General features: G+C 48.2%; 1 protein-coding gene across 2 annotated transcripts in view; it reads right to left on the reverse strand.

Moving 5' to 3' along the window:
- Window positions 1-445: 445 nt before the first annotated feature.
- Window positions 446-22,405, reverse strand: part of LOC139226535 (protein spinster homolog 3-like) — a 184,616-nt gene continuing 162,656 nt past the window's right edge. For both annotated transcript variants that reach the window (XM_070857369.1, XM_070857368.1), the window contains one exon: window positions 446-628. In XM_070857369.1, the coding sequence (XP_070713470.1) occupies window positions 614-628 (15 nt within the window). In that variant the 3' untranslated portion in view covers window positions 446-613. The remainder of the gene's footprint in view (window positions 629-22,405) is intronic.

Here is a 22,405-nt window from a genome sequence, read left to right on the forward strand (position 1 = left end):
CTGTTTGTGGGAGCTTGCTGTGCACAAATTGGCTGTTGTATTTCCCACATTACAACAGTGACTGCACTTCAAAAGTATTTCCTTGGCTGTAATGGGCTTTAGGAACGTCCTGAGGTCATGGAAGGCGCTATATAAATACAAGTTCTTTCCTTATGTTCATTCAAGGTAATGCCTTTTCAAAAGGGCCTTTCTGAGCAAGGAATCAGTAAACAGTCCACCAGTGATGTCCATGGATGAACATTTAGCACTGTGCTGTGTTCAAAGGGCTTTTCTTCTGGAGACAGCGAAAGAACTTGTTGCCATTGGAAACACCTTTCAGAAGCAGAGACGATTGGCTGCACATGAGCTCGACTTGCGGTACGTACAAGGGAGGTGAAGAGTGTGGAATGGGGATGTGAAGGACATTTTCAAAAAGCCCCTGTGGGAAGTGTAGCTTTGTCTGGTGTAGGAAACGGCCGCTGCCAGTATCTTTATTTAATTAGAAACTTATTGTTTGACATTCTAGCCATTGAGACAATCACCCCCCTTCATACCAGCAGCCCGAGCGGCTACATTTAACTCAAGACTTCGGCCACAGGCACGGTGACGGACCCCTGGCCTCGCGGGACGGTGATCACATTGGCTGAATCTGTAAAACAGGTGATGACAGTCACAGTGACGGAACAGCAACCACATAAAACAGGCAGCCCGAACGTTCCATGACACTCACTTAGCATGCCTCGCATATTTCTGCGGGGCAGGAAATATCAGACAAATTAGACAATTAAACCGAGGCTTTGAATGTCCCGCACGCCATTTCCCCACGCTCATGCTGGACGACCTTTCATAAATAATGGGTGGTGGGAGTTGCAAGCTGTGTTATGAAACACAGTTCGCAAACTGAGCCACTCACAAAGCCATTTCTGGACTACTTTTCTGCACTTTGTTTTTTTTTTCTGCCAGCAGTAAGACCCTGTGCCCCCTGCATTATTTCTAGCACTGGTGGGTTTCCCAATGGGAATTTCCCCAATGGCAGGCCTTTTGAAAATCCCAGTATATGACATCTACTATATTACCCTTGTCTACTCTTTCCATTACCTCTTCAAAGAATTCCATCGGGTTAGTTAAGCATGACTTAGCCTTTAGAATCCAAGCTGACTATTTTGTATTATATTTTCTGGGGCCGAAATTCAGGCCTGCCGCAAACCTGGTGTACCTTTTCAATTTTCAGCGATTTTTTTTTTTAAATGGTGTCCGGCGGTAATGACCGGCGGGAATCGGGAGTTTGCAGCGGTGGTGGGTGGGTTGATCGGGACGGCATAACCACAGGGAAATTCACCCTTCTGGTCATTTGAAGCTAATGTGTCAGCTGATCCCTGGCCTTCTTAAAGGCCAGGGTTTGGTGTTCGGCCCTGAGGAGGGAAGGAGTGGTGTTCAAGGATGGCTGGTGCTGCTGGACCAAGAAGGGAAACGCGATTTTCCGACGCCGAGCTGGAGACCCTGATGCAGGCTATGGAGGGAAGGAGGCGAGTGCTGTACCCAGACATGGGGAGACCCACTCGCGAGGTATGCACAAATGCCTGGAGGGAGATTGCTGTAGAGGTCTCCGGGACCCCCATTCATAACCGCAACGCCATGCAGTGCAGAAAACGGCTGAACGACATCATCCGTCTGATGAAAGTGAGTATTTGTTCCACCAACTGCTGACCTTCCATCTGGGAGCCTCTCCTTCATCTTTCTCTTATTTCCCACCTTCACTGTATAGTCACTGAAGCAGCATTTAATTGTTAAGGCCTATGTGTGTGTGTGTGTGTGTGTGTGTATGTTCTCACAATGGAGGCTCCCTCTCATCTCGCACTTACAGCTGCATGTCAGAGACACACTTGTGCGCTCATTTCTGATGTGTCATCACAATGGTACTCACCAACCATTCGATGTTTTGCCAAACCTGCTCACAGCAGGATGGAACAAAGGAGGACTGGTGGTGGCGAGGCCGAGCTCCAAATCCTCACACCCTTGGAGGAGAGGGTCGAGGCGCTCGTCGGCAGACATAGTGCCTTCCCTGTGGCCACCGGTACTGGCGATGCCAATGTGGGTCAGTGAAGGCCCTCCTTTAATGCTATCTCTCCCTGAATGCTCAAGTGCCTACTGTACCTTTCCCTCTGAAAGTCTCCTGGTTGCAGCCTCCATGCATCAATCCCCCACCTCCCCCTCACGGCAGCCCTTCTCCCATTTATGTTTGCAGATGAGAGGCCGAATGGCAGCACAGGAGATAGGCAGCACCTGTTAGACCAGAGAAATAGTGGATGCATTGGTGATCATTTTCCAACATTCTATAGACTCTGGATCAGTGGATTGGAGGGTTGCTAATGTAACCCCACTTTTTTAAAAAGGAGGAAGAGAGAAAACAGGGAATTATAGACCGGTTAGCCTGACATCGGTGGTGGGAAAAATGTTGGAATCAATTATTAAAGATGTAATAGCAGTGCATTTGGAAAGCAGTGACAGGATCGGTCCAAGTCAGCATGGATTTATGAAAGGGGAATCATGCTTGACAAATCTTTTAGAATTTCTTGAGGATGTAACTTGTAGAGTGAACAACGGAGAACCAGTGGATGTGGTGTATCTGGACTTTCAAAAGGCTTTTGACAAGGTCCCACACAAGAGATTAGTGCGCAAAATTAAAGCACATGGTATTGGGGGTAATGTATTGACATGGATAGAGAACTGGTTGGCAGACAAGAAGCAAAGAGTAGGAATAAACGGGTCCTTTTGAGAATGGCAGGCAGTGACTAGTGGGGTACCGCAAGGTTCAGTGCTGGGACCCCAGTTCTTTACAATATACATTAATGATTTAGACGAAGGAATTGAATACAATATCTCCAAGTTTGCAGATGACACTAAACTAGGTGGCAGTGTGAGCTGTGAGGAGGATGCTAAGAGGCTGCAGGGTGACTTGGACAGGTTAGGTGAGTGGGCAAATGCATGGCAGATGATGTAGATAAATGTGAGGTTATCCACTTTGGTGGTAACAACAGGAAGGCAGAATATTATCTGAATGGTGACAGATAAGGAAAAGGGAAGGTGCAACGAGACCTGGGTGTCATGGTACATCAGTCATTGAAAGTTGGCATGCAGGTACAGCAGGCGGTGAAGAAGGCAGATGGCATGTTGGCCTTCATAGCGAGAGGATTTGAGTGTAGCAGCAGGGAGGTCTTACTGCAGTTGTACAGGGCCTTGGTGAGGCCACACCTTGAATATTGTGTACAGTTTTGGTCTCCTAATCTGAGGAAGGACATTCTTGCTATTGAGGGAGTGCAGCGACGGTTCACCAGACTGATTCCCGGGATGGCAGGACTGACATATGAAGAAAGACTGGATCGACTAGGCTTATATTCACTGGAATTTAAAAGAATGAGAGTGGATCTCATAGAAACATATACAATTCTGACGGGATTGGACAGGCTAGATGCAGGAATAATGTTCCGGTTGTTGGGGAGGTCCAGAACCAGGGGTCATAGTCTAAGGATAAGGGGTAAGCCATTTAGGACCGAGATGAGGAGAAACTTCTTCACTCAGAGAATTGTGAACCTGTGGAATTCTCTACCACAGAAAGTTGTTGAGGCCAGTTCATTAGATATATTCAAAAGCGAGTTAGATGTGACCCTTACAGCTAAAGGGATCAAAGGGTATGGAGAGAAAGCAGGAATGGGGTACTGAGATTGCATGTTCAGCCATGAACTCATTGAATGGCGGTGCAGGCTCGAAGGGCCGAATGGCCTACTCCTGCACCTATTTTCTATGTTTCTATGCTACAAGAACAGCAAGTACTGGAAACACAGAGTGGGTCGGTCAGTCTCTGGGGAGAGAAGGGACAAGTTTACGTTCAGGGTGTGGACCCCTCTTCAAACCTGAAAAAACAACAGGCAGCAGGCAGGGAGGAGAAATCTGCTTATAATACACTGCCAGTGATCTACCGCACAATGCAGTGTGTGAGAGGGATCTACTGCAGTGCAGCGAGAGGAATCTACTGACCAGTGCAGTCTGTGAGTGATCTACTGCACAGTGCAGTGTGTGAGAGGGATCTACTGCACAATGCAGTGTGTGAGAGGGATCTACTGTACAGTGCAGTGTGTGAGTGATCTACCGCACAATGCAGTGTACGAGAGGGATCTACTGCACAGTGCAGTGTGTGAGTGATCTACTGCACAGTGCAGTGTGTGAGAGGGATCTACTGTACAGTGCAGTATATGAGAGGGATCTACTGCAGTGCAGCGAGAAGAATCTACTGCCCAATGCAGTGTGTGAGTGATCTGCTGCACAATGCAGTGTGTGAGAGGGATCTACTGTACAGTGCAGTATGTGAGAGGGATCTACTGCAGTGCAGCAAGAGGAATCTACTGCCCAGTGCAGTGTGTGAGTGATCTACTGCACAGTGCAGTGTGTGAGAGGGATCTACTGTACAGTGCAGCGTGTGAGTGATCTACTGCACAGCGCAGTGTGTGAGAGGGATCTACTGTACAGTGCAGTGTATGAGTGATCTACCGCACAATACAGTGTATGAGAGGGATCTACTGCACAGTGCAGTGTGTGAGTGATCTACTGCACAGTACAGTGTGCGAGAGGGATCTACTATACAGCGCAGTGTGTGAGAGGGATCTACTGAACAGTGCAGTGTGTGAGAGGGATCTACTGCAGTGCAGCAAGAGGAATCTACTGCCCAGTGCAGTGTGAGTGATCTACCGCACAGTGCAGTGTGTGAGAGGGATCTATTGCTCAATACAGCGTGAGTGATCTACCGCACAGTGCAGTGTGAGAGGGATCTACTGCACAGTGCAGTGTGTGAGAGGGATCTACTGCAGTGCAGCGAGAGGAATCTACTGCACAGTGCAGTAGATCACACACACTGCATTATGTGGTTGATCACTCACACACCTCCTTATAATACACTGCCAGTGATCTACCGCACAATGCAGTGCATGAGAGGGATCTACTGCACAGTGCAGTGTGTGAGTGATCTACTGCTCACTGCAGTGCATGTCAGGGATCTACTGCACGTGCAGTGTGCAAGAGGGATCTACTGCACAGTGCAGTGTGAAACTGGGATCTACTGCACAGTGCAGTGTGAGAATGGGATCTACTGCACACTGCAGTGTGTCAGGGATCTACTGGACAGTGCAGCAGAAGAATGTAACGGATGAGCTCAGTCAAATAACAGGCAAAAACATGAAGGAATTAAAGAGAGGGTGCGTGTAAGTAGCTGAGGAATTGGAGATGATAGGAGATGGAGAACCTGGGGCAGGGGGCGCGGGAGAGTCAGGTTCGAAATTAAAAGCCTTTTGTCACATTGAGGGTGAATTTCCTCTGAGCTTCCTCCCCCACCTCATTTCCAAAGTAAGTTCGGCGTAAGTGCGTCGTAAATGGGAGTTTGTGCCACAAGCCCAGCCAACTTATGAGGCGATTCACCTTCGTGGAGTTAGTTCTTGTCTGTGATATTTTAGTGTAGGGACAGAGTTTTCGCTACAGACCCGGGGATGGTGGTCTGTAACATACAATCGCTCTGTCTCCCTCAAATAACGGACAGAAACATTAAAAGCGCTAAAGAGACAGAGCGCGTGTCAACAGCCGAGGGATTGGGAGACCAGGAGAAGTGGAGAAAATGGGAAATGGAAAACCTGGGGGGGGGGAGTCAGGAGTAAGATTAAAAGCAGACTCGCCTACCCCACCTTCATGTTAAAGAACCCTGATTGGCTTGAAGGCAATTTCCCTTAAACAGACAAACCTAACCTCTTCCTTTCAATGCCGTGCACCACCGGCACGACAGGCACCACCAGCACCATGAATGCCAATTGGGGAAGGGTCAAAAACTATGATATGATTGGGGGGGGGGGAATACAGGGGTGGGGAGGGGTAACAAGGGGAGGGGGAAACAGGGGGGAGGGGAAATAGGGGAGGGGGAACGGGGGGGAAGGGGAATGGGGGAAGGGGAGGAGGGGGGACGGGGGGAATGCAGGGGGGAGGGGTAACAAGGAAAGGGGGAAACAGGGGGAAGGGGAACGGGGGGAAAGGGAACAGGGGAACAAGGGGTGGGGGAACAGGGGAACAAGGGGAGGGAAAATGGGGGAGGGGAAGGGGAATGGGGGGAGAGGGATCAGGGGAATAAGGGGAAGAGGAACAAGGGTAGGGGGAACAGGGGGAAAGGGAACGGGGGAGGGGGAATGGGGAAAGGGGAATGGGGTGAGGGAGTATGGGGGGAATGGGGAGGGGGAACGGGGGAAGGGGAAACGGGGTGGGGGAACAGGGGAACTGGGGGACGGGGACGGGGAAGAGGGGAGGGGCAGGCATAAGCACCTGACTGCATCTCAGTGTGCCAGCAGCATCATTTACAACAGAAGTTCACTCCGAGGCAGGAATAAACCTGAAATCTGCCACTCAGGCGGCACACCACGTTGGGAAATCCCTCTCTCTGTGCCTCCTCTTATCCACTATAGTTTTTCACAACCTGCTTTTGCTGCCGGCTTTCCCCCCGTCCTGAAGCAGATGACGACTTGCCTGCATACCCGTCTAACCCCTCGGTCCTTGCCTTACCCTCCATTCTTCAGGTGTGAGGCTAGCTGGCTATTCAACACCAGGAGGCATCACAGCTGTGCCCCGTCCTCCCTGGGTTTTCTTGATAGCAGTCGAGATAGAGGAACCCTGGCTGATTTTCCCGTGGGGGGGTCGATGCTAACCATTGCCCATAGCTATCCCCGTTGTCTCAGCACAAAGCTGGGATCAGGCCTAGGGCCTTCCTGCTCTGTACGGCTCTGCCAGTCAGGGGATAGACTGCTGAGGCCTCAAGAGATACGGCTAGAATTATATCCATCCGTTCCCCACCCCCAGTTCATACTTGAAACTTCTGCTACCTCCACTTGCTGTTTATATTATTTACACCAATTTAATTGCTCAGAAACTATGTGACCTTAATTCTAGGATCAGCAGGGGCTTGTGAAGGAATCAACTGAAATCAACATGGAGACTTAGACACCACTAATCATAGGCCTCGCTGTAAATTACATAGAACCAAGTATAGCCCACAAATCCATGCTGACACAGTGCGTGCTGTGGATAGTTCAGAACCTTACAGAGAGGGCGTTAAACAGAAGGGTAGCATGTGAGTGTTCCAGCTGACCGAGCAGTGTGGCAATGCTGTCGGATTTGGTTTTGGGCAAGGTTCCCACGTCCTTCGTTTCCAGTCTCAATTGAGTTGCCATGGGGAGGTGGTGAGCAGAGGTCAGAGGCTTCACCGCAAGGAGAGAGGGGGAGCCATTTGTTTTCTAGAAGTTGGTGTCAGCTGTGGCTCAGTAGGTAGCACATTTGCCTCTGAGTCAGAAGGTTATGGGTTCAAACCCCAGTCCACAGACTTGAGCACATAATCTAGGCTGACACTCCAGTGCAGTGCTGAGGGAGTGCTGCACTGTTGGAGGTGCTGTCTTTCAGATGAGACATTAAACTGAGGCCCCGTCTGCTGACTCGGGTGGATGTAAAAGATCCCATGGCACTATCTGAAGAAGAGTAGCGGAGTTATGATCAATATTTATCCCATAATCAACATCACTAAAACAGATTATCTGGTCATTATCAGATTGCTGGTGTGTTGGAGCTTGCTGTGCGCAAATTGGCTGTCAGGTTGCCCACACTGCACTTCAAAAAGGTACTTCATTTCAAAGGAAAAGCGCTTGGGATGTCCTGAGGTCATAAAAGGTTCTATAGAAATACAAGTTCTTTCTTCCTGTTAGATGGGCCAGTCACCTCAGGGCACATTTATATTCCGGCCATTTTTTTCTCTTTTTCTCTAGCTTTGTGAGATGTGTGGGATAATTCCATGACCTTGAACTTCCACTCTGGGGAATGTAGCTGCTATGTATGTAAACTTTACTAGTGTGTAAGACTTGCCACCAGGGGGCGCACCTGTGGGAGACCCAAGGGTCACCTGCACACCCCGGGCAAGCAGGTATAAAAGTCGGTCTACCATGCTACTTCCCCACTCTGGAGTTACATTAAAGAGACCAAGGTCACAACAGTTTGAGCTTACAGTAGATAGTCTTGTAGAGTTATTCTGAACATAACAATTGGCGACAAGTAACAGATCAAGAACTTTCACGCAGTTATGGCTGCCATTGGTATTCTTGAGAGATTTGTTGAGGGTGATGATTGGGAAGCCTTCGTTGAGTGTCTTGACCAGTACTTCGTGACCAACGAGCTAGATACGGAAGATATCGTAGTCAAGCGCAGGGTGATTCTCCTCACCGTTTGTGGGTTCACAATATATGGCCTCAACAAAAATCTGCTAGCACCGACGAAACCAACGGAGAAGACATATACAGAGTTGTGCATGCTGGTTCGGGAACACCCCAAGCCAAAGGAGAGCATCTTAATGGCCAGGTATCGCTTTTACACGCACCATCGATCTGAGGGCCAGAACGTGGCGAGCTATGTCGCCGACCTAAGACGCCTAACGGGACAGTGTGTATTTGCTGGATTTTAGGGGGAAATGTTGTGAGACTTTTTCGTGCTTGGAATCGGCCACGAGGTCATTCTTCGCAAACTGCTGTCTGCTGAATCCCAAGATCTGAGCAAGGCCATCACGATAGCCCAGACTTTCATGTCCACGAACGATAACACTAAACAGATATCTTTGCAGCATCGAAGCTCACTGGCAAGTACTGTGCATAAAATAACACCTTCAGCAGGCAGAACTGTACATGGCAGGGCCTACACGCCTGCAGAGGCCAGACCTAGGATGCCATGGAGCATGAATATGAATCCATTAACACCATCTTGGCGCTGCGGGGGTAATCATGGGGCCCATCAATGTCGATTCAAGCACTACATGTGCAAAGGCTGTGGAACAATGGGGCACCTCCAGCAAATGTGCAAACGTGCTGTGACTCACCACGTGGCAGAGGCAGCAGAAGATGACCGATCCGGCACGGATCACGCTGAACGAGTAAGAGAGGCAACTCAACCCTGAAGAGGAAGTGTATGGGGTACATACTTTCACCACCAAAAGCCCTCCGATAATATTGAAAGTCAAATTAAACGGCATTCCAGTTTCTATGGAATTGGACATAGTGGCAAGTCAGTCAATTATGAGCTTTTGAGAAACTGTGGGGGAACAAGTCACAAAGGCCAAAACTAAGCCCGATTCACACCAAGCTGCGCACTTACACCAAAGAACTCATACCAGTCATTGGCAATGCGGCAGTGAAGGTATCGTGTGATGGAGCTGTGCATGATTTATCACTATGGATTGTACCAGGCGATGGCCCAAAGCTGTTTGGCAGAAGCTGGCTAGGAAAGATCCGATGGAACTGGGATGACATCAAAGCACTGTCTTCGGTGGATAACGCCTCGTGCGCCCAAGTGTAAACAAATTCCCGTCGTTATTTGAGCTAGGCATCGGCAACTTCACAGGCGCCAAAGTGCAGATTCATCTAATCGCTGATGCATGACCCGTTCATCACAAGGCCCGAGCGATTCCATATATGTGCGAGAGAAAGTCGAGATCGAGCTGGACAGACTTCAACGAGAGGGCATCATATCGCCAATAGAGTTCAACGAGTGGGCCAGTCCAATTGTTCCGGTGTCGAAAAGCGATGGGACGGTCAGAAGCTGCGGGGACTACAAGGTAACGATCAACCGAGTCTCGTTACAGGACCAGTACCCACTACCCAAAGCGGATGACCTGTTTGCTATGCTAATAGGAGGGAAGTCGTTCACCAAGCTGGATCTAACCTCTGCTTACATGACACAGGAGCTGGCTGCACCTTCGAAAAAATTGACGAGCATCAACATGCACAGAGGACTGTTCATATACCACAGATACCCCTTTGGGATTCGCTCGGCTGCAGCCATCTTCCAGAGGAACATGGAGAGTCTGCTGAAATCGGTTCCACGCACCGTGGTGTTCCAAGACGACATCCTGATCAATGGTCGCAACACCACCGAACACTTGCACAACCTGGAAGAGGTTCTAAAACGACTGGACAGAGTGGGACTCAGGCTGAAATGCTCCAAGTGTGTTTTCCTGGTGCCAGAGGTCGAATTTCTGGGGAGAAAGATTGCGGCGGACGGCATCAGACCCACAGACTCCAAGACAGAGGCCATCAAGAATGCACCCAGACCACAGAATGTGACGGAGCTGCGTTCGTTCCTGGGACTCCTCAACAATTTTGGTAACTTTCTACCGGGATTGAGCACTTTGCTGGAACCTTTGCATTTATTGCTACGCAAGGGTGATGCCTGGGTTTGAGGTAAATCTCAAGAGACAGTCTTTAATAAGGCCAGAAACCTGCTACGTTCTAACAAGTTACTTGTATTGTATGACCCGTGTAAACGTTTAGTACTAGCTTGTGATGCATCTTCGTACGGGTTGGTTGTGTATTACAGCAAGCCAATGGGTCAGGCAAAGTGCAACCGGTTGCATATGCTTCCAGAAGTTTATCTAAAGCTGAAAGAGCCTACAGTATGGTTGAGAAAGAAGTATTAGCATGCGTATACGGGGTTAAGAAAATGCACCAATACCTATTTGGACTCCGGTTCGAGCTCGACCACAAACCGCTCATTTCGCTGTTTTCAGACAGCAAAGGCATTAACACCAATGCTTCGTCCTGCATCCAAAGATGGGCACTAATGTTATCTGCGTATGACTATGTAATCCTCCACAGACCAGGCGCTGAGAATTATGCTGATGCCCTCAGTCGGCTACCATTGCCCACCACTGGGATGGAAATGGCGCAACCCGCAGACTTGCTTCTTGTAATGAATGCTTTAAAGCAAGGGGTCACCCATCACGTCTTGCCAGATCAGGTCCTGGACTAGCCAGGACCCTGTGCTTTCACTAGTAAAAAGCTGTGTCCTTAATGGGAGCTGGGCGATGGTACCCGGGGAAATGCAAGACGAAATTAAGCCGTTTTACCGACGCAAGGATGAAATGTCCATCCATTCGGATTGTCTCCGATGGGGGTATCGCGTAGTTTTGCCAAAAAAAGGCTCGGAAACATTTATACGCGACCTACACAGTACCCACCTAGGCATAGTTATGATGAAGGCTATCGCCAGGTCACACGTTTGGTGGCCCGGCATTGACTTGGAATTGGAGTCATGCGTACACCAATATAACGCTTACTCACAGTTGAGCAATGCACCAAGGGAGGCCCCACTGAGTCTGTGGTCATGGCCCTCCAAACTGTGGTCCAGGGTCCACGTAGATTCACTGGCCCCTTTCTAGGAAAGATGTTCCTAGTAGCAGTGGACGTTTACCCTAAATGGATTGAATGTATAATAATGTCATCATGTACATCCACTGCCACCATTGAAAGCCTCCGGGCCATGGTTTGCCCGACGTCCTTCTTAGTGACAATGGACCATGTTTCACCAGCTCGGAATTCAACGAGTTCATGACCCACAATGGCATCAAGCATGTCAGGTCTACCCCGTTTAAGCCTGCATCCAATGGTCAAGCGGAACGGGCAGGCCAAACTATCAAGCAGAGCTTGAAACGCGTGACGGACGGTTCCCTGCAGACCCGGTTATCTCGGATTCTGCTCAGCTACCGGACGCGAACCCACTCACTTATTGGTGTTCCCCCGGCAGAGTTGTTAATGAAGAGAGCATTCAAAACCAGGTTCTCCTTAGTCCACCCGGATCTCAATTATCATGTGGAAACCCGGCCTCACCGGCATAACGTGTACCACGATCGCATGGCTGTATCACGTGACATTGAGGTTACTGACCCGGTGTTTGTTCTTAATTACGGTCATGGTCCCAAGTGGATTGCTGGCACTGTTTTAGCCAAGGAGGGGAATAGAGTGTTTGCTGTCAAACTTTTGAATGGACAAACGTGCAGAAAGCACTTGGATCAGACCAAACTGCGATTCACTGACAACCAAGAACAGTTTGAAGAGGACATTACCATCACTGATCCACCTATACACACCCAACCAGCAATCGACCTCGCGGTCAACCACGAGGATGAGCCCACCATGCCCGACAGTCCGATCAGACCAGCCACACCGCAGTGCAGCAATGGTCCGACCGACTCACCTATGCCAGGACTTCAACTCAGGTGATCAACCCGGGATCACAGAGCTCCGGATTGCCTCAACTTGTAAATAGCTTGTATCTAAGACTTTGGAGGGGAGTGATGTTATGTATGTAAACTTTACTAGTGTGTAAGATTTGTCACCAGGGGACGCACCTGTGGGAGACCCAAGGATCACCTTTACACCCCGGGCAAGCAGGTATAATAGGCAGTCTACCATGCTGCTTCCCCACTCTGGAGTTACATTAAAGAAACCAAGGCCACAACAGTTTGAGCTTACAGTATAGTGTCTTGTGGAGTTATTCTGAACATAACAGCAGTAGCCCCAATTCTTTATCTCACACTCCACGTGAGATCCCGGAATTACCCAGGTTGTTGCACTGGTGTTGGTTACCTCCCAGTAAGTTGCCCCAGGGACCTTTTTTCGCCCATGGACCCCATCAGCACACTGAGGCTGCAGAATGTACGATATAGAGGCTGTACCGCAGCAACTCACCAAGCTGATCTCAACAGCACCACACTCCCTTGCGACCTCCACCACTGGGAAGGACAAGACCATCAAGATCGTGGGAAGGCCATCTCCTCCTGGCAATAATGAAGGAACAGTGATCTATGTCCAAGTCAAGAAATGTCTTGACCTGGATATACATCACCATTCCTTCATTGTTGCCAGGCCAATATCCCACCATTAGGAGAGCACATGGACTACAGCAGTTCAGGGAGAAGATTCTCAGGGATACTCGGGATTGGCAATAAATGTGGCTTTGCCAGCGATGCCCATGAAATGAGAATTTATTTTGAAATACCTACGTTGGACATCAGAAACATGAAGGGACTCCATGCTATTTCTTAATGATTGACCTTTACTCTTCACTCTCATCTTGCAGTTATAACTCACTCTCATTGAGGATCCAATCAAAGCCATTATTGATTTTTATTGTGACATTTAGTGGGAATACCTTTTGTGCTACTGTGATAAATGTGAATCTACAAATCTCCACAAACTGCAGGGCTGTGGAAAATGATACTTAGTATAAAATCCAGTGTGATGCTGAGGGAGCGCTGCACTGTCGGAGGTGCCATCTTTTGGATGAGACGTTAAACCGAGGCCCCACCTGCCCTCTCAGGTGAACATAAAAGATCCCATGGCACTATTTCGAAGAAGAACAGGGGCGTTTTCTAACTTCTCTCCTAAGTTCTTTGTATTGCTTTTTGTCTTCTTCTCTAAGTACTTATTATATGTCATTTTCCTTAGATTCAATTTTCCCTTTAGCTCTTTATTCATCCATGATTGTTTTGGTTCTTAATGGAATACATTTCTCTTGCACGCTATTGATTGCCCCTTTAAAGATTTCTCACCGTCCCTTTGTTTTTCAGTATTTTCTCCCAATTTACCTTCTTTAGTTCCTCCCTCATTTCCTCACAATTTGCCCTTTTCCAATCAATCCATGTCAGCTGTGGCTCAGTGGGCAGCATACTCGACTACTGAATCCGAAGGTTGTGGGTTCAAGTCCCACTCCAGGAACAGCACACATAAATCTAGGCTGACATCCAATGCAGTGCTGAGGGAGCACTGCACTGCTGGAGGTGCTGTTTTTTCAGATGAAATGTTAAACCAAAATGTTAAAATGTCTGCTCTCTCAGGTGGATGTAAAAGATCTTAGGGCACTATTTCAAAAAAGAGCAGGGGAGTTACATAAGAAATAGGAGCAGGAGTAGGCCATACGACACCTCAAGCTGCTCCATCATTCAATAAGATCATGGCTGATCTGATCATGGACTCAGCTCTGCTCCCCATAACCCCTTATCCCCTTATCGTTTATGAAACTGTCTATTTCTATCTTAAATTTATTCAATGTCCCAGTTTCCGCTGAGGCAGCAAATTCCACAGATTTACAACCATCTGAGAGAAGAAATTTCTCCTTATCTCTGTTTTAAATGGGCAGCCCTTATTCTAAGATCGTTCCCTCTAGTTCTAGTCTCCCCCATCAGTGGAAACATCCTCTCTGCATCCACCTTATCAAGCCCCCTCATAATCTTATACGTTTCGATATCACCTCTCATTCTTCTGAATTCCAATTAGTAGAGGCCCAGCCTACTCAACCTTTCCTCATAAGTCAACCCCCTCATCCCCAGAATCAACCAAGTGAACTTCCCTGAACTGCCTCCAAAGCAAGTATATCCTTTCGTAAATAAGGAAACCAAAACTGCACGAGTATTCCAGGTGTGGCCTCACCAATATCTTATATAGCTGTAGCAAGACTTCCCTGCTTTTATAATCCATCCCCTTTGCACTAAAGGCCAAGATACCATTGGTCTTCCTGATCACTTGTTATGCCCAGTGTCCCGGCCAATATTTATCCATCAATCAACATACCAAAAACAGATTATCTGGTCATTATCATATTGCTGTTTGTGGGAGCTTGCTGTGAGCAAATTGGCTGCTGCGTTTCCCAGATTACAACAGTGACTACACTCCAAAAGTACTTCATTGGCTGTAAAGCACTTTGGGTTGTTGTGAGGATGTGAAAGTCACTAAAGAAATGCAAGTTCTTTCTCTCTAACTGTGGTAGCCATCACGAGAACTGGAAAACAAACTGCACCCAATTTGCATGTCGGTTGAAGTAGCACTGGCTGCTGATTGGCTGTGAGCCCGTGCCTAGTGATGGTCAAGTCCACCCCTGGTAGACCCTCCTGCCCGAACTGCCCAGGGGCTTGTGTTGGGAGATGGGCCCCACCCACCCACCTGCTTGCTGCTGAGGTAACGGCAGTCTGAAAATGCGTGCACCTTGGAAACGGAAGCCAGGATCTACAACTGTGCATCTGCTTGTTGGGAAGATAAATAAAGTGCATAATGGGCTGTCAACTCAGGCGGCAATTGTAAGGGCCTGCAGCTGGAAGTCAAATGTATAATTAAGTGAAATGGGCTGCATTTTATTACTGGGGGAAAACAACGTTTTTGTCACTGAATGTATTCTCCTATGCATTCAGGGGGACGCTGAGCATGCAGAAATCAAGTGCAGGTAGCGGAAAGAGCGTGCGGCAAACCAGTCCCACCCATCACTTCCCTCAACGGTCTGTCCCACCTGTGACAGGGACTGTGGTTCTCGTATTGGACTGTTCAGCCACCTAAGGACTCATTTTAAGAGTGGAAGCAAGTCTTCGTCGATTCCGAGGGACTGCCTATGATGATGATTCTCCTCTCTATTCGTTGGCCAACCTACGAGCAGTGCCTTGGCGACGAGGCCATCGCTAGAGCGTTTTCCCTCACTCCGATTTGGCTGCCACGAGCCGAGTGCACAGTCCGCATCTCCCACCATGTTTCTCCCTCAACGGGAGACGGAGCAGTTACAGAACACTGCTTACTACGCACATATGCCAAAGTTACGATGGATGTGAGGTGAGGGGGTTTAAGCTCGGAGTTAATTCTCCACTCAGTGTGACAAAAGGCTTTTCATTTCATACCTGGCTCCGATGGTGGCTGCAATTCTAACTCTGGCCTGAGGGGGAGCCGCTCTGACTGTCCCGCCCAATGGCGATGGTCGGGTGAGGATCCGGGCCCAGGAGGGGCCAAAACTGGTCCATTTTTTTACTTGCCTGGTGTGCCCAAGAGGAGGAGTGATCTTCCGAACCCCACAAGGAATGTTTAGACCTCCCCTGCCCCGGGCTCCTCCAAATTCCCTCCCGTAAGGAGAGCCCCCACCCCCGCCACAAAAAAAACCCTCCCCGTGACTTACACTGTTTACTGGCAACCATTCCTTTAGTGGGTTTTCTAATGTATGCACCAGTGAGTATGTTCACAGGTTTGTCGAGCTGTTGAGAAGGCCTCCTCGTAGGATTGCTCCTGGGCATGGCCAAGGGGGCCATCAATCGGTCCAGGCAGTGGGCGGTCGAGGGGGTCTTTCAGCCCGACTGCCTGCCTCTCTTCCACGGTTACATCCTAGCCAGGGTGTCCCTGGAGATGGAGCACGCGGTGTTCACCGGTACGCTCGCGGCCTTCCGCGAGAGGTGGGCGCCGGAGGGACTGGAGTGCATCATCACCCCCGGCAACCAAATTTTAATTTGAACCATGTCTAAAGTTTAATTTGTTTAAGTTTGTCGGTTTTAGTGCTCCCCCTCCTGCCTTTTAGACAGGGGGCACTTGTATAATTTGTGTTTTTGGTGCACTCAAAAAAAACCAAGGGGACATTTGAAAAGTTTTTGGAGTGTGACCCACCCCCCCCCCCCCCCACTTTAATCAAGGGGCATTTGATTAATGTTTACAACAAAAATAGTTGTAGAGCTGTTGAGAAGGCCTCCTCGTAGGATTGCTCCTGGGCATGGAGAAGGGGGCCATCAACCGGTCCAGGCTGCGGGCGGTCGAGGAGGTCTTTGAGCCCGACTGCCTGCCTCTCTTCCGCGGTTACATCCGAGCCAAGGTGTCCCTGGAGATGGAGCACGCGGTGTCCACCGGTACGCTTGCAGCCTTTCAGGAGAGGTGGGCACCGGAGGGACTAGAGTGCATCATCACCCCGGGCAACTAAATTTAAATTTGATCCACAAATGTTAAACGTTTAATTTGTCGGTTTTAGTGCCCCTTTAAAAAGGGGGCACCGAATTTATTGTTTTACAAAATAGTTGTAGAGCTGTTGAATTGTGAGTGGCTTAGCCAGTCACGTGATGTTCACAATACTCAATAAAACCCCAGCCAGTTGGGTTTAGCGATCCACGATGAGGTACGCAGTTGTGAGCTTAGTGGATGAATTGTTAATGTGTAGTGTGATTGTTAACTCTTTGCTAATAAACTAACTAGTTCTTAATAGCAATGTGGAGTAAAAATAAAATGGGGAAGGTGGCTCAACCGTGGCTAACAAGGGAAATTAAGGATTGTGTTAAATCCAAGGAAGAGGCATATAAATTGGCCAGAAAAAGTAGCAAACCTGAGGCTGGGAGAAATTTAGAAGGGTTTAATTAGGAGGGGGGAAATAGAGTATGAGAGGAAGCTTGCAGGGAATATAAAAACTGACTGAAAAAGCTTCTATAAATATGTGAAGAGAAAAAGATTAGTGAAGACAAACGTAGGTCCCTTGCAATCAGATTCAGGTGAATTTATAATGGGGAACAAAGAAATGGCAGACCAGTTGAACAAATACTTTGGTTCTGTCTTCGAAGGAAGACACAAATAACCTTCCGGAAATACTAGGGGACCGAGGGTCTAGCGAGAAGGAGGAACTGAAGGAAATCCTTATTAGGCGGGAAATTGTGTTAGGGAAATTGATGGGATTGAAGGCTGATAAATCCCCGGGGCCTGATAGTCTGCATCCCAGAGTACTTAAGGAAGTGGCCCTAGAAATAGTGGATGCATTGGTGATCATTTTCCAACAGTCTATCGACTCTGGATCAGTTCCTATGGACTGGAGGGTAGCTAATGTAACACCACTTTATAAAAAAAAAGAAGGGAGAGAGAAAATGGGTAATTATGGACCGGCTAGCCTGACATCAGTAGTGGGGAAAAAGTTTGAATCAATTATTAAAGATGAAATAGCAGCGTATTTGGAAAGCAGTGACAGGATCGGTCCAAGGCAGCATGGATTTATGAAAGAGAAATCATGCTTGACAAATCTTCTGGAATTTTTTGAGGATGTAACTAGTAGAGTGGACAAGAGAGAACCAGTGGATGTGGACTTTCAAAAGGCTTTTGAAAAGGTCCCACACAAGAGATTGGTGTGCAAAATTAAAGCACATAGTATTGGGGGTAATGTACTGATGTGGATAAAGAACTGGTTGGCAGACAGGAAGCAGAGAGTTGGGATAAACGTGTCCTTTTCAGAATGGCAGGCAGTGACTAGTGGGGTGCCGCAGAGCTCAGTGCTGGGACCCCAGCTATTTATAATATACATTAATGATTTAGATGAAGGAATTGAATGTAATATTTCCAAGGTTGCAGGTGACACTAAACTGGGTGGCGGTGTGAGCTGTGAGGAGGATGCTAAGATGCTGCAGGGTGATTTGGACATGTTAGGTGAGTGGGCAAATGCATGGCAGATGCAGTATAATGTGGATAAATGTAAGGTTATCCACTTTGGTGGCAAAAACACGAAGGCAGAATATTATCTGAATGGTGGCAGATTAGGAAATGGGGTGGTGCAACGAGACCTGGGTGTCATGGTACATCAGTCATTGAAAGTTGGCATGCAGGTACAGCAGGCGGTGAAGAAGGCAAATGGTATGTTGGCCTTGATAGCTAGGGGATTTGAGTATAGGAGCATGGAGGTCTTCCTGCAGTTGTACAGGGCCTTGGTGAGGCCTCACCTGGAATATTGTGTTCAGTTTTGGTCTCCTAATCTGAGGAAGGACATTCTTGCTACTGAGGGAGTGCAGCGAAGATTCACCAGACTGATTCCCGGGATGGCAGGACTGACATATGAGGAGAGACTGGATCGACTGGACCTGTATTCACTGAATTTTAAAAGGATGAGAGGGGATCTCATAGAAACATATAAAATTTTGACGGGACTGGACAGGTTAGATGCAGGAAGAATGTTCCCGATGTTGGGGAAGTCCAGAATCAGGGGACACAGTCTAAGGATAAGGGATATGCCATTTAGGACTGAGATGAGGAGAAACTTCTTCACTCAGAGAGTTGTTAACCTGTGGAATTCCCTACCGCAGAGAGTTGTTGATGCCAGCTCATTGGATATATTCAAGAGGGAGTTAGATATAGCCCTTACGGCTAAAGGGATCAAGGGCATGGAGAGAAAGCAGGAAAGGGTTACTGAGATGAATGATCAGCCATGATCCTATTGAATGGTGGTGCAGGCTCAAAGGGCCGAATGGCCTACTCCTGCACCTATTTTCTATGTTTCTATGAATTCTTAAGCAAAGAACCCATGAAGCGAATACATTGCACCTGCCACCTGAAATTCCACTCCCACCCTTCAATCAGCGGCTCGTCGACCTCCCATCTTCCAACCTCCGTCAGTTTCAGCTCATCCAAAACTCAACTGCCCGTGTCCTAACTTGCACCAAGTTCTGCTCACCCATCACCCCTGTGCTCGCTGACCTACATTGGCTCCATGTCCAGCAACACCTCAATTTTTAAAATTCTTATCCTTGTTTTCAAATCCCTCCATGATCTCGCCCCTCCCTTTCTCTGTATCCTCCTCCAGCCCTACAACACTCCGAGATCTCTGGGCTCCTCCCATTTTGGCCTTTTGAGCATCCCTCGATTTTCACCACAGGCTGTCGATCCTTCAGCTATTTAGGCGCTAAGCTTTGGAATTTCCTCCGTGAACCTCTTTGCCTCTCTACCTCTTTCTTCTCCTTTAAGGTGCTCTTTGCTGGAGCTGAACTAACCAATCTTCTCATTGTCGTGAATTTTATATTGAAATTTACAATGGCAATTTTCCTATGTAATCAGATGCCTGTCACGGTGTCGTGGCGAGCTTTGGCCACTAGGTGGCGTGGTGGCAAGCCTGCCGATTTTACCAATTCCATCTGTCCGCCATTTTACTTTTCACAGATAAGTTTTTTCTTTCACTCTTGTTCCTTTCCTTCTGCCATAATGGCCTTGAGTGTGCATGCCTGTTCCTCCTGCTCCCAGTGCATTACCTCGCTCCTCTTTCCTTCACAGCCTTGCCCTTCAGTGTGCATCCCCCACCCTGCCCCATTCTTTCAGCTTCGTTCCCAGTCCCTCAGCTCCCTCCAGCCTCCTCTTTCCCATGGCCTCACCTTTAACCTCTGCCTTCGATTCCAATCCCAGCCCAGCCCCGCTCCATTTCGGCCGGTCCCAACAATTAGCTTCTCTGCCTCCCACTCCAAATAACCTCCTGTCCCTACAAGTCCCTGGAGTGGGAATTGAATCCACAACCTTCTGACTCAGAGGCGAGGGTGATCCCAACTGAGCCACAGCTGACACTGACAAGATGGTTGTTGTGGTTGGAGGCCAATCATCCCAGCCCCAGGACATTGCTTCAGGAGTTGTTCAAGGACCTGACATCGGCCCCACCATCTTCAGCTGCTTCATCAATGACCTTCCCTCCATCTAAAGGTCAGAAGTGGGGATGTTCTGATGACAGCAGTGTTCAGTTCTATTCACAGTGCCTCACATAATGAAGCAATGCAGGCTCACATATGGTTCCCAAGTTTACGAGAAAAAAAATGATAAACAAAAAGAGATACATCTACAAAAAGCTTACACCGTCTCGTTTCTTACAGCAAAACCTGCATAAATGCATAAAAACACTGGGCAGCTGGGAAGAATGCGTTTGTGTTACTGTTCCCATTCCAACCCGCTCTCGCATCCAGCACCAGACAATGGGTCCTGTGCCCTGGGGCCCTCCTGACAGCGGTGCCCTGCTACCCGAGAGGTGTGGGCAGCCTGGCAGCTCCAGGTAGCAGCAAGTTCCCTTTCTTGCCCGCAGCCTGGCAAGTAAACCAAAATGCTGCCGACTGCGCCAATCCGTCACCTTCCGGTCAAAAACAACAACAACTTGCATTTATATAGCACCTTTAACGAAGTGAAACGTCCCAAGACGCTTCACATTAGTATTATGAGATTTAAAAAATTTGACACAGAGCCACAGAAGTAGAAATTAGCGCAGGTGACCAAAAGCTTGGTCAAAGAGGTAGGTTTTAAGGAGCATCTTGAAGGAGGAAAGAGAGGTGGAGAGGCGGAGAGGTTTAGGCAAGGAGTTCCAGAACTTGGGGCCCAGGCAACACAAAGCACGGCCACCAATGGTGGAGCGATTATAATCAGGGATGCTCAAGTGACAGCCACATTCCGGAGTGAGGGAAAAGGCTCCAGCGATGGCCTCGTCGCCAAGGCACTGCTCGTAGGTTGGCCAATAAATTGAAGGAGAATAAATTCAGTGATAAAAACGTTTTTCCCCAGTAAAAAAATACATCCCATTTCACTTAATGATACATTTGACTTCCAGCTGCAGGCCCTTATAATTGCCACCTGAGTTGACAGCCCATTAGAGGGCAGAATTAGAGGAGCGCAGACATCTCGGAGGGGGTTGTGCGGCTGAAGGATATTACAGAGATAGGGAGGGGCGAGGCCATGCAGGGATTTGAAAATAAGGATGAGAATTTTGAAATCGAGGCGTTGTTTAACCGGAAGCCAATGTAGGTCAGCGAGCGCAGGGGTGATGGGTGAGTGTGACGTGGTGCAAGTTAGGACACGAGCAGCCGAGTTTTGGATCAGCTCTAGTTTACGTAGGGTAGAATGTGGGAGGTCAGCCAGGAGTGCATTAGAATAGTCAAGTCTAGAGGTAACAAAGGCATGGATGAGGGCTTGAGCAGCAGATAAGCTGAAGCAGGGGCAGAGACGGGCGATGTTACGTAGGTGGAATTAAGCAGTCTTATGCCGCAGAATATGGTTGAAAGCTCATTAAAGACAAAAGAGAATCATAGAAATTTACAGCACAGAAGGAGGCCATTCGGCCCATCGTGTCTGTGTCGGCCGACAAAGAGCTATCCAGCCTAATCCCACTTTCCAGCTCTTGGTCCGTACCGGCAATTCAAGTGCATATCCAAGTACTTTTTAAATGCTATGAGGGTTTCTACCTCTACCATTTTTTCAGGCAGTGAGTTCCAGACCTCTCTGCAACAGTATAATGTGCTTTCAATACATGCTGGAAGAAACACTTAACTTGCTATGGGTAAGATAGATACAGATAAGGAAAACCAATCAATCCATCCACAGACAATGCTAGTCCCTGTCCCCACAACGCTTTTAAATAATACAATTCAACCATGTGCTCCCTTGTTAAAGGGACACAACCACTAGAACCCGCAAATTAGCAACAAACATTAAAGGGAACCGTAACAAATCGAATTAAAATAATGTTCCCTGTTGTAAGAGAGACGGACACCAGAAGATGATGGGGGGTAGACGAGTAGGAAGGAGCATAGAGGGATCAATGGATAATACACCAGAGGCCAAGAAATGAGCAAGACCTAAGGGATAAAGAGACAAAAAGCGGAAGGTCACACAGAGAGAGCGGGAGCAACGTGAAGGTGACGGAGAGAGAGAGAGAGGTGAAAGTTGGGGGAACATATTCCGAGCCGCAATGCCACAGAGGAGATCTGCTCAGGTCTGTAGAAAAGTGCAAGGTGTTGTTTGCACTGTGCTGACATATCACGGAAATCAGGCGCTAAACTAGAATCAACGGATTACCTTTGTGGTGTACAGCTGATGTCAGGGAAGCTGAGGACCAGTCATTACTTCTACATCTGTCAACACCTGTCTAGAAAACCACCGACCTTTCAAGGTGAGTCAATAAACCATCAGCTACATGTAAATGAGGTTGGAATAGCTTTGTCGAATTTTGTTGACAAGCCCCAAATTCACTGACA

The sequence above is a fragment of the Pristiophorus japonicus genome, chromosome 16 (genome assembly GCF_044704955.1).
Source record: "Pristiophorus japonicus isolate sPriJap1 chromosome 16, sPriJap1.hap1, whole genome shotgun sequence".
NCBI lineage: Eukaryota > Metazoa > Chordata > Chondrichthyes > Pristiophoridae > Pristiophorus > Pristiophorus japonicus.